The sequence below is a fragment of the Typopeltis vanoorti genome, chromosome 10 (genome assembly GCF_054136105.1).
Source record: "Typopeltis vanoorti isolate ZY-2024b chromosome 10, IOZ_Tvanoo_1.0, whole genome shotgun sequence".
NCBI lineage: Eukaryota > Metazoa > Arthropoda > Arachnida > Uropygi > Thelyphonidae > Typopeltis > Typopeltis vanoorti.
The window spans coordinates 62,632,381-62,648,313 of NC_143558.1; the positions used below are offsets into that span (position 1 = coordinate 62,632,381).

The 15,933-nt window shown below is 33.9% G+C and overlaps 1 protein-coding gene across 1 annotated transcript in view; it reads right to left on the reverse strand.

The window, feature by feature from the left end:
- Trax (Translin associated factor X) overlaps positions 1 to 15,933 on the reverse strand; it is a 56,326-nt gene that overhangs the window by 20,586 nt on the left and 19,807 nt on the right. The window contains exon 3 of the mRNA XM_090398919.1: positions 13,929 to 14,062. Coding sequence (XP_090255045.1) covers positions 13,929 to 14,062 — 134 coding nt within the window. The remainder of the gene's footprint in view (positions 1 to 13,928; positions 14,063 to 15,933) is intronic.

Sequence of the window (15,933 nt, forward strand, 5' to 3'; positions counted from 1 at the left end):
ATCTGTCCAGAGGCCACCCTCTTATCCATCCCTATTTCTAGTAATTTGTGTAACAGGGTTCCATACAGTATTCTGCCAAATGCCTTTGCAAAATCAAGCAGAATCATCACATAGCCATTTTCTTTATCCAGCTCAGCTGTTACTCTATTATAAAGATTTATTAAATTACCCTTCGGACAGTGCGGGAAACATTAAAATTTTCAATGAAGCCCACAGTCCACTAAGCTATACTGCGGTATTTAGAATTGTAAGATGCTTTCCAGATTCACAAGGAACTCTGTGCATTTGATACTTTACATGACATCCTATAAAAATAAACACTCAGCTTTAAGAGCATAGGTAGGAGTCAGGTTCATGATAAGTAAATACAATCAATACTTGAAAAAGATAATTTAATGAAGAAAACATTCATTTTTTACAATGTCAATGGGCAACTTGGCAATGCTTTCCTTGACCAGTTTGTCGATGTTGGTATCAATGTTGGAAGTCGCTTTGCGCAGAGTATTCTCAAGATGTTGGTCCGTAATCTGAGTTCTTGTCTTGGACTTCACATGCTTCAATCTGGAGAAGAACTGCTCACATAAGTATGTGCTTCCTAACAAAGCGCACATCTTCAAAGCATGCCAGCAAAGATTAAGGAATGCATCCTCAGAAATGTAGTCTGTAATAATTAGAGATGTTTATATAGAGGATATTATCATAATATTAAACCTACCGGCTGCACCATTGTTTAAATATAAGATTTTTAATTATTTTTTAATATTAATCCTGTCATGGAGATGATCTCTGTTCAACAATTATTTTTAATTTCCGAGTATACCTATATATTATTATACGCACAAGGGTTCACTCCGATTGGTGCAATGACCTCTTTTTTACTATTGCTTTCAGAATCCAAATAAATCACTAACTCAAGACCAAAATACAAAATAAACACATTTAATAAAACAAAAACAATATATATACACTTCAAACAAATTTTACATAATTATAACTAACTACAGAATTAATTGGATCCAAGGTCTTTTTAAATTTAAATACACTTAAGACTAGATTAAACACTTTGTTTTCACAATGACAAAATGTTCATAGCCAGTTTCTTTCTCTGTCTAGGCTCTTTTTTCAAAGATATATGACTTTTCTTCATTTCCACAGGATCCTTTCTCATCACTCATGTAGCACATATTAATTCTTCCTGACTCAATTCTATCTTCTCTTCAGTAGAAATAATAGTCAGATCCGGCATCCTTGAGACAGATGAAACTTCCTAATCAGAGTTTTCTCGAACATTCCTTTAGAACGTAAATAGCAATTTCTTCTTTTATTCACTAATGCTTATTGACAGTCTTAACTCTTCCACTTTAAAAATTCACAGTTCTACGATTCCCTTTTCGGAATCTACTACTAATCTTCCAATTAGTGTTCCCTCGAATATTCCTTTTAAAACATCTATAGCAATATTTTCTTTTATTTATCAATACTTATTCCACTTTGAAACTTCATAGTTCCACGATTCCCTTTTCGGAATCTACTACTAATCTTCCAATTAGCGTTCCCTCGAATATTCCTTTTAAAACATCTATAGCAATATTTTCTTTTATTTATCAATACTTATTCCACTTTGAAACTTCATAGTTCCACGATTCCCTTTTCGGAATCTACTACTAATCTTCCAATTAGCGTTCCCTCGAATATTCCTTTTAAAACATCTATAGCAATATTTTCTTTTATTTATCAATACTTATTCCACTTTGAAACTTCATAGTTCCACGATTCCTTTTTCGGAATATACTATTTATTTTTCTTTCGACTGTCACAAAAAAAAACTCAATTTCCTCCCGAATCTAAATATCTGCCAGCCTGTGTTCTTATTTCCTCCCGAATGCTCTCCTGTTTACTCTCCGTTACTCTGATACCGAACGCTGTTCTTATCAGCTGTCAATCACACATCAAACTTCTCGGCGAGCATGCACACTCCTTGGAAGTGGTAAGCGAGAAACTAAATACAATGGTTGACATGTAGATTATGTTAGCGTAACAAGGATGTCTCTTCAAAACACAACTTAATATTTTAAACTATAATAAAATTTCTGTAAGTAATACAAATATTAAGTCCGGTAAGTACATCAATGTATTAATTGCTTTACATTTCATTTTAACAAAATAACATCAATAACGGGCACATCGCAAGTGCCGACAATGCATGTTATGAAACCAAAATAATAAACATACTAACATAAACAATATATAAAAATATTTAGAATTTTAAATTATGATTATTTGTACAAGTCTTTGTAAAATGTAAGCAAGGGCACATTGATAATTTTTCTCTCAAAGAGTTGTTTTGGAGTTCAAGCAGTTCCATTTGTACTGAGCCTGGCATTTCGGCAGCATTGACACTGAATGGCATTGAAAATAAATCTAAAGAAGATTGTTGGTTACGAAAATCACTAAATCTCTCTTCGAACTCACTTCGCAACACGGCTAATTTTGTAGCATATTCATCAAGAGATGAACAGTTGGACTCAGCAAGAAGCTAAAAATGAGTTAAGTCTTTATTTGCGAGTTATGCCTCCCAAAGTTTGAACTTGGCCACAAAAGCTTTGATGTGATCAAACAGAGTGTGCACCAGTTGATCTTTGGATTATAGCCGCATATTTAGGCCATTCATATACAACGAAATGTTGGTCACAAAGGCAAGGTCTGTCATCCACTTTGGATTGTTAAATTCTGCAATTGGATTCCCCTTGATTTGCATGAACTGCTATATTTCGTTCCTTAAGTCAAAGACTCTTAAGAACCTTCCCTCTGCTCAATCAACGCACATCACTCTAATAAACCACATCACTGTGATCCGCTTCACACTCTTGGGTCAAAAACTCTTGGAATTGACGATGAGATAACATTTTCGAATCCAATAGTTTTCGCACACAAATTCTCCTGGTGGATTAAACAGTGGTAATGGACGAAATCTTTTCCTTCTAGTAAAAGTTCTTTCCATAACAGAGCAACATGAAGGGTGGGAAAGAACCCTTCGTTCTTTCCCACCATAGCAGGGGCACCATCAGTTACCACATCCTCGAGGTTGGTTAAGCTGAGGTTGAAACGCCGGAGCGTTTTCTTGGCGGCTTCAAGAATATCAGTTCCTTTAGTCGTTCCCTTCATAGGTACGAGTGCTAGCAGTCCTTCTGTCACATTGAATTGTTGATCAATGCCACGGACAAAGAATGCCAGTTGTGCTGTATCCTTCACATCTGTGCTCTCATCTAAAGCAAGTGAATATGACGTAAATTCGGACGACTGTTTCTTTAAAGTTCCTTCAATGTCGTTGGCAAGTCCTTCGACACGTCGTGCTACAGTTACCCCAGACAAACTCGGTTTTTTAAACACTTCCTTATTATTTGGGCACAGAATATCCCCAGCAGCGATGAGACACTCTTTCACAAACTCTCTGTCCAAGAAAGCTTTTGATTTTTAAGCAATTTTTTCAGCTATTACATAACTTACTTTGATGCAAGCTTCGCTCTCTTCCCTCTGCCTTTTAAACAAAGGACTCGTTGAAATTGTTAGACATGGATGATCCTAATTTATTTTTTGCATCCACAATGCTAAAAAGCGAGCCCAAAGGAGAGTGCCAATTTCTGACAGGATGATGATGTGAATGCGCATAGATATAAAGTAACATATGTGTTTTCTTTGAAAAAACAGAAAAGCTGAAAGCTTCCATCTGGTTGGCAAAGAATAAGGAGATCTAAAAAAATTGTGATGATCCTTTTCTAGTTAGAGTAAATTGTATATGATAATGAGCAGCATTAACCTTCGTAATGAAATCCTGAAGCTCAGAAGGGGAATCCTCTCATGATACAAAAATGTCATCCACACATATCTGTACCATAAGGAGGGCCTGGAATATATGTTATCAAAATATCAATTTGAATAATTTCATAAAGATCGTAAGGAAGAATTAATGTCTATGTACATTCCTATTCTTCAAAATATCCTGAGAAAATCAATCTGTTGACCACCTTCAAACCACACACAATTAGCATCCCTTATAATCTCTCCTAAAGACCAATTACATTCCAAGAACATCCTGGCATCTGTCTACCATGTATCTTGCAGATGTAACTTAGCCTGCTGTGTCTACTCAGAACTTACAGACCATAAATTAGATACCTGATAGGATCCAGTGGTTAAAAAAAAAAAAGTGCACCTTAGTTCACCAAAGCAAATACAAGCAGCATGACAGATTATTCCTTGAATCTGCCTCTCTCCTAATAAACTATCCTAACCTCACTAAATATAAATGCATTAAAATGCCTCACATCCACTAGGTGTGCAATTTAGGACTTTTAAGACCTTCCTTTGTTTCTCTACTTCAGTCAAGGATGATGTACCAGTGTATTTATTCCATGATAATGCCAGTTTCATTCTGCAGAAATACTGGAAGTATAATTAAATCTGTTTTATGTCACTCCCACCCATAAAAAATTGTAAACCTATAGTGCATCAGTACTATGAGTAGGCTTAAGGATTTGTTTTTCTGCACAGTCTTGTCCTAGAGACCAAACGTGGAACTATTTCAAAGCCACCTCAGGAATCCAATAAGTTTATCTCCAACCAAATGAGGAAATTCATCTGCCATCTGAGAACATTCATAAGCATTATGCCTATGAAGGGATTTGAACCAGCAACCTGCTGAAATGAGAGAAGGTATGTTAACCACTTGATTACCCAAGCTGATTGATTTTAAAAGGAAGCAAACTACATTGTAATTTGTTTTCTAAACATCAAGATGTAAATGGGCTAAAATAGCAGAACAGAATGACTTCTAAAACATATTACCTATCCTGTGGAAATAGCATTGGCTTCCACAGCACTAAGTTGACCAAAGAAAGTTAGACTTGATTCTACTCAATAACTAGAGTTAACTTTTCCAAGGCCTTTCTCTAGCCAATTCCCAAGTTAGTTAATCTTTGGCATAGGCAAGAGTTTTTCTCCTGTAAACTCAAGTTTCTAACTCTACATCTAAAAAAATTACCACAGAACTCACTTTATTACAGAGAATAATAAGTCTTAAGGGTTAGGGTCCCAAGTTGGCAGTTCTGTCATATTCCCTACCACAAAAGCCTTAGTTCCTGGACAGTAATGAAGACTGGCTATCTACCTATCTTTAAAAAGTTAGTTATGGATAAAGGAATGCAGCCATTTAGAATTGGAGGATTTATTTATTATATCATAAAAAAGCTTGTATATCAAATTTTGTAATACATACCAGCTGCCACAAAATAAATGAAAGAATATCATCAGCTCACTGCATAAAACAAAATAATACTGACAAAATAGTACTGCTGGTAAATAACTTATGGTTGCTATTTGTCATATGCCTCTAATACAAACCACAATAAAACTTGCATGCCTCTAATGCACTTTGAACTGAATCAATTCACTTAGCCCTTGATATTCTTCTGGGTCTCTTTCCTGCCATCTTGGCATCAAACAGCTAATATCTCCTCACCCATTCTATTTAAGTGGCCATACCACCTTAGATTAGCTATGCTCACACATTCTGGAATGCTAATAATGTCAAGTTCCATTCTAATACCTTCATTTTTAATATGATTCTGCAATTGATGCCACTGGTTCACTCCTCTAATTTTTCTCATAACCTTCATATCTGTGGTCTCTAGTCTTTGATGAAGTGCTTTATTTCTCAGGTCCATAACTTAAAACCAGTTAAAACACTGTCTTATTTGGTGTTTTAGCAAATTTCTCTCTTATTCCATATAAATTTATTCAGCCGACAAACCACCATATTGGCTTTCTTAATCTGTTATCCATTTCCAGATTTAACTTGCCATCTTCACTAAAAACTGTGCCTAAATAGCTGAAATATTTTATTTGTTCTATAGGTTCTCCATTGAGAATGCAACTGAAGTTTTGTATGTTCTTGTCTATTTTGATAGTTTTGATCTTATGTTGCTGATTTTCATGCCCACTTTGTTACAGTTGTTGTGTAATTTTGTTAGAGAACTCTGGAGACTTACATTGGATGTGTTTAAGAGTACATCATCTGCATAAAGCAATGAGATAAGTCTGATACCTCCGATTTTAATATCAAGTTTAATGACACTTTCTATAACACAATCGATACAGATGATGAATAAGAGTAGAAATAATGTGCATCCTTGTCTTACTCTTGATTTTACATCAAACCATTTTCCTATATTTCCATCAATTCTAACTGCTGATTTACAATTTAAATTGCCAACCTGGTTGGCCGAGTGGTTAGCATATCTGCTCTCCAGCCAAAAGGCTGCGGGTTCGAATCCTGCCATGGGCATGGATGTTTGCGATTGTTTCTGAAAATACTAGTGGTGATGGTGGGCAGTAGATGGCATTGGTGTAGTTGGTGGAATGGTAGAGACAGTGTTGTAGAGTAGATGCCCTCTCTCGATGAGTCTTTGGCCTCTCTGGAGATGTAACATAATAATAATTAAATACAGACTATATATTACTCTGTGTAATGTTCCATTTATTCCATATAACTGTAGTGTTTTGAAAAACTTTTCTCTGGGCACCCTGTCATATGTCTTTTCCAGAGTTATATGTCCTTAGTGAGCTAAAATGGGTAGATTTAACCATTAGGCTGCAGTTCTAAGGATGAGTTCTTCCCAAATTTGGGGCTATTTCATGCAACCCAATTTGCTGATATCTGCAAAGTTTAAGGTTGAATCAGATTCTAGGAATCTCTCTCATATTTGTATTTGCTGTGATGGAGTAGAGTGGCCTTTTTCCAGCATAACCTGTGGTAGTTGTCCAAAGCATGATCAGCACGTCCTGAGTGGTAGTAGTGGTGGAACCAAATGTAGTTCATGTGTTTAACAATTCTGATATTGGCTGTCCTGCCTGTTTGGTCATAGTTGGACAGTTTGAAATGCAAGGAACCTTGTAAACACCTGCCATGTATAAGGAAGTGTGGCTGGTCTTTGGTAGAGCAGATAAGGGATGTTAATTTCTTATATGGAATAGTGAGAGATTTTGTGTAGTCTCTGATCTGAAGATGGGGGAGGGGGGGGGGCTTGAAACATAGAAATGTTTCAAGTTACTTTCTTCTTCTCTTCCACTCATGGTGGGTTGAATTCCTCAAAGACGAATTTTTGCCATGTCTTACTGTCTGCTGTCTTTTTATGAAGTTCTATTATGGAGTTTAAGTGGGTATTTTCTTTACTTTGTCAATCTATTTCTTTCTTGGTCTTCCTCTGCTAGACTGTCCATCAATTCTGCCATTTAATGTTTGGTAGTCTTTCTGGGTTCATTCTTGAAATATGTCCAAACCAGCTTAGTTGGCTCCTTTTTAGTGCTGTAATTATTGTTTCTTTAAAGTTAAGTTCTTCTCTAACTTCTTCATTTGTTTTTCTTTCTGTCCAGTTTGTACTATTGATTTTTCTTAGGCATTTCATTTCAAAAGCATTGAGTTCATCCATTTCTTTTTTTCTTAAAATCCAGCATTCTGAGCCATAGAGTACTGTGGGAATTATCATTGTTTTATATATCTTTGAGTTCTTTGCTTAATCTTTTATTGTTCCAATTTTCTGTAGTCTGCCCACTGTTATCCATCCATTATTGATTCTGTATTTTATGATTTCAAAATAGTCTAGATCTTCAGTGATTATTGATTCTAGGTAATTTTCCTATTACCATTAGTTCAGTTTTACTAAAATTGATTTTCATATCATATTTGTTATTTGTTTGATCCAGCTTGGTCAGGATATTTTTTTATTTTTTATTTTGGCTGTCTGTAGTGATAACTATGTTGTCAGCATACTTTAAATGTGTTATATTTCTTCCATTTATAGTTATGTCTTCACACATCTGTAGTCCTTTGTCTACTACTTCTTTTAGGTACAGGTTGAATAAATATGGTAACAATGGGCAGCCTTGCATAACTCCTTTTTTAATTGCTATTTGATCTGTTTCTATGTTTTTGTATTTGACTATTGCTTATGTTTCTGAACAGTAATTCTTGATACAATTTAATAGATATTTGTTGAACCCTCTGTTTTCTAGAATTTTAATGAGTTTGATTTTGTTTATTGAGTCAAAAGCTTGTTTGAAGTCAATAAAACAGGTAGTTTTTTATTTTTGTCTCTCAAAAGATCTGCTAATTGGTTTAATGTGAAAATTGCATCTATTGTGCTTCTCCTATTTCTAAATCCCATTTGCTCGTCTTCCGTCTGTTCTTCATAGGAATGTTTAACTCTGTCTTGAAGAATCCTGATGAATATTTTATAGCAGTGGCTTAGAAGGGTGACATGTCTATAGTTAGTATAGGACCTGACATCTTTTTGTGGATAGGTATGATCTGGCCTGTTCTCCATTCTGTTGGTAAATTTCCTTTTTTTAGTATTTTGTTGAACAGTTGCTTTAGGTAATTTAATATGCTTTCTCTCCCTTTTTCCAGAAGTTCTTTTTGAATGTTGTCTATGCCTGGTGCTTATCATTTTTCATTTGTTTGATTGCTCTATGTATTTCTTCATTTAGTATGTCTTTTGTGTCAGAAGTTTCTTCTGGATTGAAGGTGTCTTGATCTATGTTTTCTTCAGCTGCAAATGTTTCTTTAAAATGATTAGTCCACATTTCTATTTCTTTTATTGTTTCATTGCTACTTGTTGTGCTTCTATCTTTCTGCAATATTGAAAAAATGGTGGATAGTAGTTGGGTGAATATGTTCTAGTTCTCTCTTTAACTATTTAATAAATGGTCATGGAATCATGTTTTTTGTATGCTTCTTCACACACATTCCTGCTTTTTCTTCTTTTTGTCTATTTCTTTTTTCAAATTTTGATATAATATTATGTTTTCTTCATTTTCTTTTTTTTTGAGAGGTTAGTTTTGGATATTCTTCTTCTCTCTCCCATAAGTCCAAAATCTCTTTGTAAACAAATCTTTATTTACTCTTGTCTGGTAGCCCAGGTATTTTGTGGCTGTTTCTTTAATAATTTCTTTATCTTTTTCCCAAGACTGTATCTAAAGCAAATATTATTTACTTTTTCTTTCAATGTTCTCAGATAGTTAGATCTGGTCAAGCTATCATTGAGTTTTCAGATATCTACCATCCTTTGTTTTTGGTGGTTTATTCTCTTTCTTTTGAAACTGATTTTTAGTTTGGCTGATAGTAGTTCACGGTCTGTATCCATGTCATCTTTTTTAATGTTTTGCCATTCTGAAACAAATGTTTCCATTTGTTATTAACGATTATATAGTCTATACAGTTTTTGATTTCATTGTTTGGTGATGTCCAGGTGTATTTGTGTTGTGGCCTGTGGTAGAATAAGGTATTTGTGATTAACAGTTGATTTATTTTGCAAAAAATAATCAAGTCCTCTCCTCTCTCATTCATCTCTCCATGACCAAATTTTCCCATTACTTCTGCTTTATCTTCAGAGTACTAACCAATCTTTGCAATAAAATCTCCCATAATAATCAGGATGTCTCTTGTACTTGTTCGCCTGATTTCTTCTTGAAGTTGTTCAAGAAATTGACAATATCCCTCCTCTTCATGTGATTGGTCTGGGGCATAAACTTTGATTATTTTTATATATATTTCTTTTGCTTTTGCTTTGAATCTTACTGAGATAATTCTAGAGAAAATTGGTCTTACATCAACTATTGAATTAGGAGATATTTTTTAATGATTACTGCTATATCTTCCCTGTGATGGTTATCTTTCCTTCCTGAATAAAATATCCATGCATTTTTTATGTCGATTTTTCCCTTGCCCCCAGTGGGTCTCTGTAACTCTCACTATTTCCCATTTAAACAAGTTCTCTCTCTATCAGTTTTAATTTGCCAGGTTTGTACAATGTTCTGATATTGATGGTTGATATACATGTGGTTTGCATTCCACATAGCTGTCTTCTCACTTACTCTAAGTGGGCTTGAGTTAGGGCCGTCGGCTCTCTCCCATAAGTGGTAGCATTATATATGCTTCTATTTGCTGGCCAATTCATCTTTAAGAATTTAGGCAATTAATGCAGCCAGCCTGCCTTGCTATTCCTCTGCTGCATACCTGTTGGTCCACGAGAAGTATTTCATTTCCCTCCTACTACCCATCTGGGAGGAATTCCCCAATCCGTCAATCCGTCACCTGGGGACACGCGCTCTAGGGGTTATAGGCTCCCCCCCAAGAAGAACAAGTTACTTTAGGCTTCCAATAAACAGTGGGGATCTCACAATGGGCAATAAAATTCATCTGTCACTTAGACATTCACAAACGTCCACACAGTGGGATTTGGCCCTACAATCTACTCTTCAGAGAGTGGAAGCACCAGGCAAATGAGACTAGCAAGAATTTAGCACAAGCCTGGTTTAATCAGGATAAATGACTTATGCAATGAAGTGGTCATGTTCTATCCTTTGTGTATAATGTAGTGTGTGTGTGTGTGTCGTGTAGTTGGTTGTGTTATGAGTGGCTAACTTGACTAACATGCAACTGGTTAATTCTGAGATATTTAGGATCCAGGTTTCTGAATGGTAAAAGATTAAAGAAATTTTGGATCTGACAGTATAATGGTAGAAAAATGAGGAATAGAATGATTCCTCATTTTATTTATTTTTATGGGTTAGACAAGTCAGGTTACGATAATCGAACTTATGTAAAACCATGAAGAGGATGCAGACATGGCCATTAAACATCCATGTGAATAATTTATATTATAAGTTCTTTAAATTCCAAAATCCCTTGATATCCAACATTCTAATGCTTTATGAACAAAGAAGTTAATGCTTATTATAAATGTTCTCTTCCATACAAAAAAGATGACTGGGAGGAAGAATCTTTAGAAATGCTGTTTCAGGCAACAGAACTATACTTTATACCAATGGTTCTCAAACTGGATGCCGCAAGTATGCCACAAGGGTGCTGGGAAATTTTGAATCATTTATTTGAAAAAAGCAAAATATTCAATTGCCACAAATAACTAAATCAAAAACAAAAAAATTATATATTTTGATTTTAATGGATGAAGCGTATATAAAAATTATCATTTTTTGTATCACTCTTATTTTATATCCTGGGATTTCATTAGATCACCGCATGTCGTAGTAACTAGATATGTGACGGCACATAAATACTGGGGGAAATGAACTAATGAATGGTTAGTTGTCCTGCTGTCTGTTTTAGCATTTCTCTGTTCAGTGTGACAAGTATTATACATGATCATTTCCCTTAAACAAAAATCATGAGTCTTTTGTCATCAGTGAGAATAAACGAAGTACGATATTAAAGTCGTTAAATTCAGTGAGTAGAGGTTTTTCTTATTGTTATATATTCCAACTATAATGAGAGACATCGTAAACAAATGTTTTTCCTTTTTTCATCTGGAAAAAAAATTATTTACTTGAAATAAATTTTAAAATAAAATATTAAAGTTACATATGCCCTTCAAAATCATGAATAATTTTTTCCTTAAAAAAAGAAGTGAAGATTCTGATGATCAAGAAATGTCTACTTGTAGCAAAGCTAACGAACCAATTCACACTAATAAATTATCAAAAACTGATACTTGCTTTAATGAAGATTTGACTATTTTTAACGTTCAGCAACAAAAAAGCACTAATGAAACAACAAAAACAGAAAGAATAAGTTCATGTAAAAAGGGAACAATGAAAAAGAATGTAAAAACTCGCTTATATCAAGAGAGCTATCTAAAAATGGGATTTACGTGGTGTGGTGATAAATTAATTCCCAGACCTAAGTGTATTTTGTGTGGTTTGGTTCTATCAAATGAGGCTATGGTTCCTAGCAAATTATTGCGACATTTCTCCACAAAACAAGACAACTTGTCGAATAAAAATCCTGAATATTTCAAAGAGTTAATAAGATTACAAGAAAAACAAAGTAAAAGTTTTGTAAGAAAGTTTACAATTTCCGACCAAGTTCAAGAAGTGAGTTATTTAGTCGCTGAAATAATTGCGAAGGAAATGAAGCCTCATATTATAGGCGAAACCTTCATTCATCCGGCCTGTTCAGCAACTGTGAGAACAATTTTTGGTACTGAGGCAGAAGAAGAAATAAAGAAGATTCCATTATCAAATGATACTATGAGTAGACATATTAATGATCTGTCAGTCAATATTGAAAAGTTAGTTATAACCAAAATAATCGAATCAAAATTTTTCAGTTTGCAGTTAGATGAGTCAACTGATATCGGTGGTAAAGCACACTTTACTTGTTTTTACTCGATTCATTGAAGATGATAAAATTATCGAAGAATTTCTATGCTGCAAGGAATTCGAAAAAACTACGACGAGAAAAGATGTTTTTGATATAATGAACACATATTTTAATACAAACGGTCTATCTTGGAAAACTTGTGTGGGTATATGTACAGATGGTGCACTTTCTATGGTTGGAATTACAAAAGGGGCTGTTTCCTTTGCTAGAAAAGAAAATGAGAACATTATAACGACTCATTGCTTCATTCATCGTGAATCATTGGTGGCAAAGACAATAGACGTGGAATTAAAAAGTGTATTAGAAGAAATCATTCAGATGGTTAATTATATCAAGGCCAGACCATTAAAATCTAGAATATTTGCAGGACTATGCGAAGAGATGCAATCTCATTACAAGAATCTTCTTCTTCATACCGAAGTAAGATGGCTTTCAAAAGGTCGCGTATTGGATCGTTTTTTTGAACTTAAAGAAGAAATATTAATGTTTTTCCAAAATGAAGACAAACCAGAATTCTATAAATTATTACAAGATGATTTTTGACGTTCCAAACTAGCCTATTTAACAGACATATTCGATCATCTGAACAAGCTGAACTCCAACATGCAAGGAACAAATGAGAATATTTTGAAATCTACAGATAAAATTAAAACTTTTAAAGATAAAATAAAAATGTGGAAGATAAAATTAAGCACCAACAATGTAGAAATGTTCCTTAAAGTTGCCTCCATAAAACGTAAGAACACTGATCTGCAAAAACTTATTTATAGTCGTTTAACATCGTTAGAAGAAAAAATTGACCTTTTTTTTTTTCCCAGACATTACAGTCAATTTATACGATTGGATTCGAAATCCATTTGTAGAGTCAACATCAGCAATGAGTGAGTTAAGTCTTATAGAAGCCGAAGAATTAATTGATATAAGTAACGATCGTATGTTGAGATTGAAGCATTCAGAAATGTGTCTGAATTCATTTTGGATAACAACTATGAAGGGGTACCCCAATATAGGATTCAAAGCACTTAACATCTTATTGCAATTTTCTACATCTTATTTGTGTGAACTGGGTTTTTCTGCACTCGTAAATATTAAAACAAAGAAGACAGAAAGAATAAAGGCCCTTGAAAATGAGATGAGAATATGTCTCTCAAAAACAAGGCCTAATATCAAAGAAATATGCAAACAATACTAGGCACATATTTCACATTAAGTTCATATTTTATTATCTGAACCTTTATAATAGCTTTTGTTTTGTATGTTTTTGGGTTGTTTGAAAATAAACCAATTTAGTTTAAATAAAATCTGTTTTCTTTTAAACACGACTTCATATCTTTAGTATCTGTAATATCAATTTATTTATGGGTTATATATGCGAGTCTTTCAGAATCAATTAATCGGCACTTTACTCTCTATAAAAAGTAAATAATACTAGGAGTGCCGTGAAATTTATTTATTGATTTTAGTGTGCCGCCAGAGAAAAAAGTTTGAGAACCACTGCTTTATACTATATCGATTTCAGATTTATTCAAGGTTATTGTTTTTAGGACATAAAAATAATATACTAAGTAAAAGGATATTAGTAGATTCCAGCAACTATGTAGACGTTAAACTGCACAATTTTACATTAATTTTTTTTTCCTTATAACAAATGGAAAAATAATAATAGTTTCACAAAGTCATTTCTGGTTACCTGGTGTATAAGCTCTGAGATACATATAAAAATCTTCATTTATGAGCTCAAAACCAATATCTCGTAACAACGTGGACTGTAGCTGTTTGATACGATTTTCAACATCATTTAAGATCCTTTCTTTATTCAGATTCCTGAGATATATTAAAATAAATAAATTATCAAAAAAAAAAAAAGGCTTTAAATAGCAACAAAAATACTGATATTTTAATTGTTCCTTAAATAATTGTAATATAAACAAATATCGGTTAATCATGTATAACAAAATTTGCAACTACAGGAAATGCATTAGATTTCTATCATTAATAGAAAATTCTTACATGTTCCACTAATTATTAATCATAATTGCATGAATCAGAAGTTCATTCTGATAAAAAAAAATTATTATTATTGCGCTACCATAAACTACAATATCAAGCCATAATGTTCAATCCTTTTCATGCTATTTTATTTTCATTCTTGACATGTTTAAACTGCTACTAAACAAATAAAACAGAAATACACTATGTCACTCACACACAAACACACAAGGGGCTGAAAGGCCTATAGCATGAATGGTATGTATGGGTTGGGATCAAGAACAAAGTAATCTGTTAATATTCTTTTTTAAAGAGCTGGAGGTTGTAGTCTTTAAGGAATACCTCATGGGAAAGGCTGTTCCACAAAACTGAGGTACACAGAATGAAAAATTAAAGTTTTCTTTAATTTTTCATTCTGTCTTTAATTTTTCATAAAAAAAATTTTTCTTTAATTAAAAAAATTAAAGAAAAATTAAAGGCTCAGCAAGCAAGCAGTTCAACTGTAAAAGGTTTAACAGAAATGGGGTAGGCATGACAGATGCTAGTTCTGCTGAACGATGCCCATGGAAATATTATCTATACAAGAGACACAGAAGCTGACTGTCGATGAGACAATGGCTGATGAGATTCTGTGGAAGAGTGATTGTCAACCAGCTGAACTACTTTCTTTTGAACAGCATCAAGAATTTTAGAGGTCTTAGATGCAACACCCCAAACACGACCACAGTATTCCAGGATCAGGAAGATTTGGGATTTGCAAAGTGTAAGTAGCTGGACAGGTGAAAAGTAATCCGATATGCAAGATCTGTCTTCAGTGTTACGTTGATCATTATCAAAGGTAAGAGAGAAGAGCTGAGGCCCTTTTTATGCAAGAAAAAAGACAAAAGTGTGTTTTGAAAGTAGTGAAGGTAGTGACTAGATTGTAATTGCTCTCCTGAAAGATCAGCATTTAGGACACTTATTAGGATTTGTACAATGTAAGTAGCTGGACAGATAAAAAGTAATATTGTGAGCAAAAAAAAAAAAAAAAACTTGGCTTCTTTTTTATGTCATGGATGCTATAGAAATGATATATGACATTAACTATGATATTAACATGTCTATTGCATAGAGAATAATAGCAGAGTGAGCATATAAAGCCTTGGATAATGCTGTTGCTCATTCTTCCTAACTTGATAAAAGCAAGATAAAAAAATCCAAACTACAAAACTTTTTTGAGCTTTCTTGTATGACTGCATTATAGTAAAAAAAAAAAAGTCTGTGGAGGGAATTCAAAGAGAAAGGTGACCAGCTGGCACATACCAAAATCAGAGTATTACAGGAAATTAGCAGCACAGGTCAAACGTAATCCCAGAGAGTTCTTTCAGTATGTTGCAAGTAAAAAAGGACTATGGAAGAATAATTTTAATGAATGCTGATTGTAGGGAGGTAACTGAAGCAAACAAAATAGTTGAATTACTAAGTGAACATTTTGCAAGAGTATGTCATCCAAGTGGAGATATTGAAGTAGCAAAAGAGACAAGGGCTTATATGGAAAGGTAGATTAACTGGAAGTGCAGAGGATATTATAGGACGATGTGAATACAGCTATGGGGATTAGATGGTATACCAGCTTGAGAAAAGATGTTAGGTATTTGGTAGTGCCTTTGATCACACTGGTTAGCATATTACTGACTGATCAGCATCTCAGGAGTCATGATCAAAGT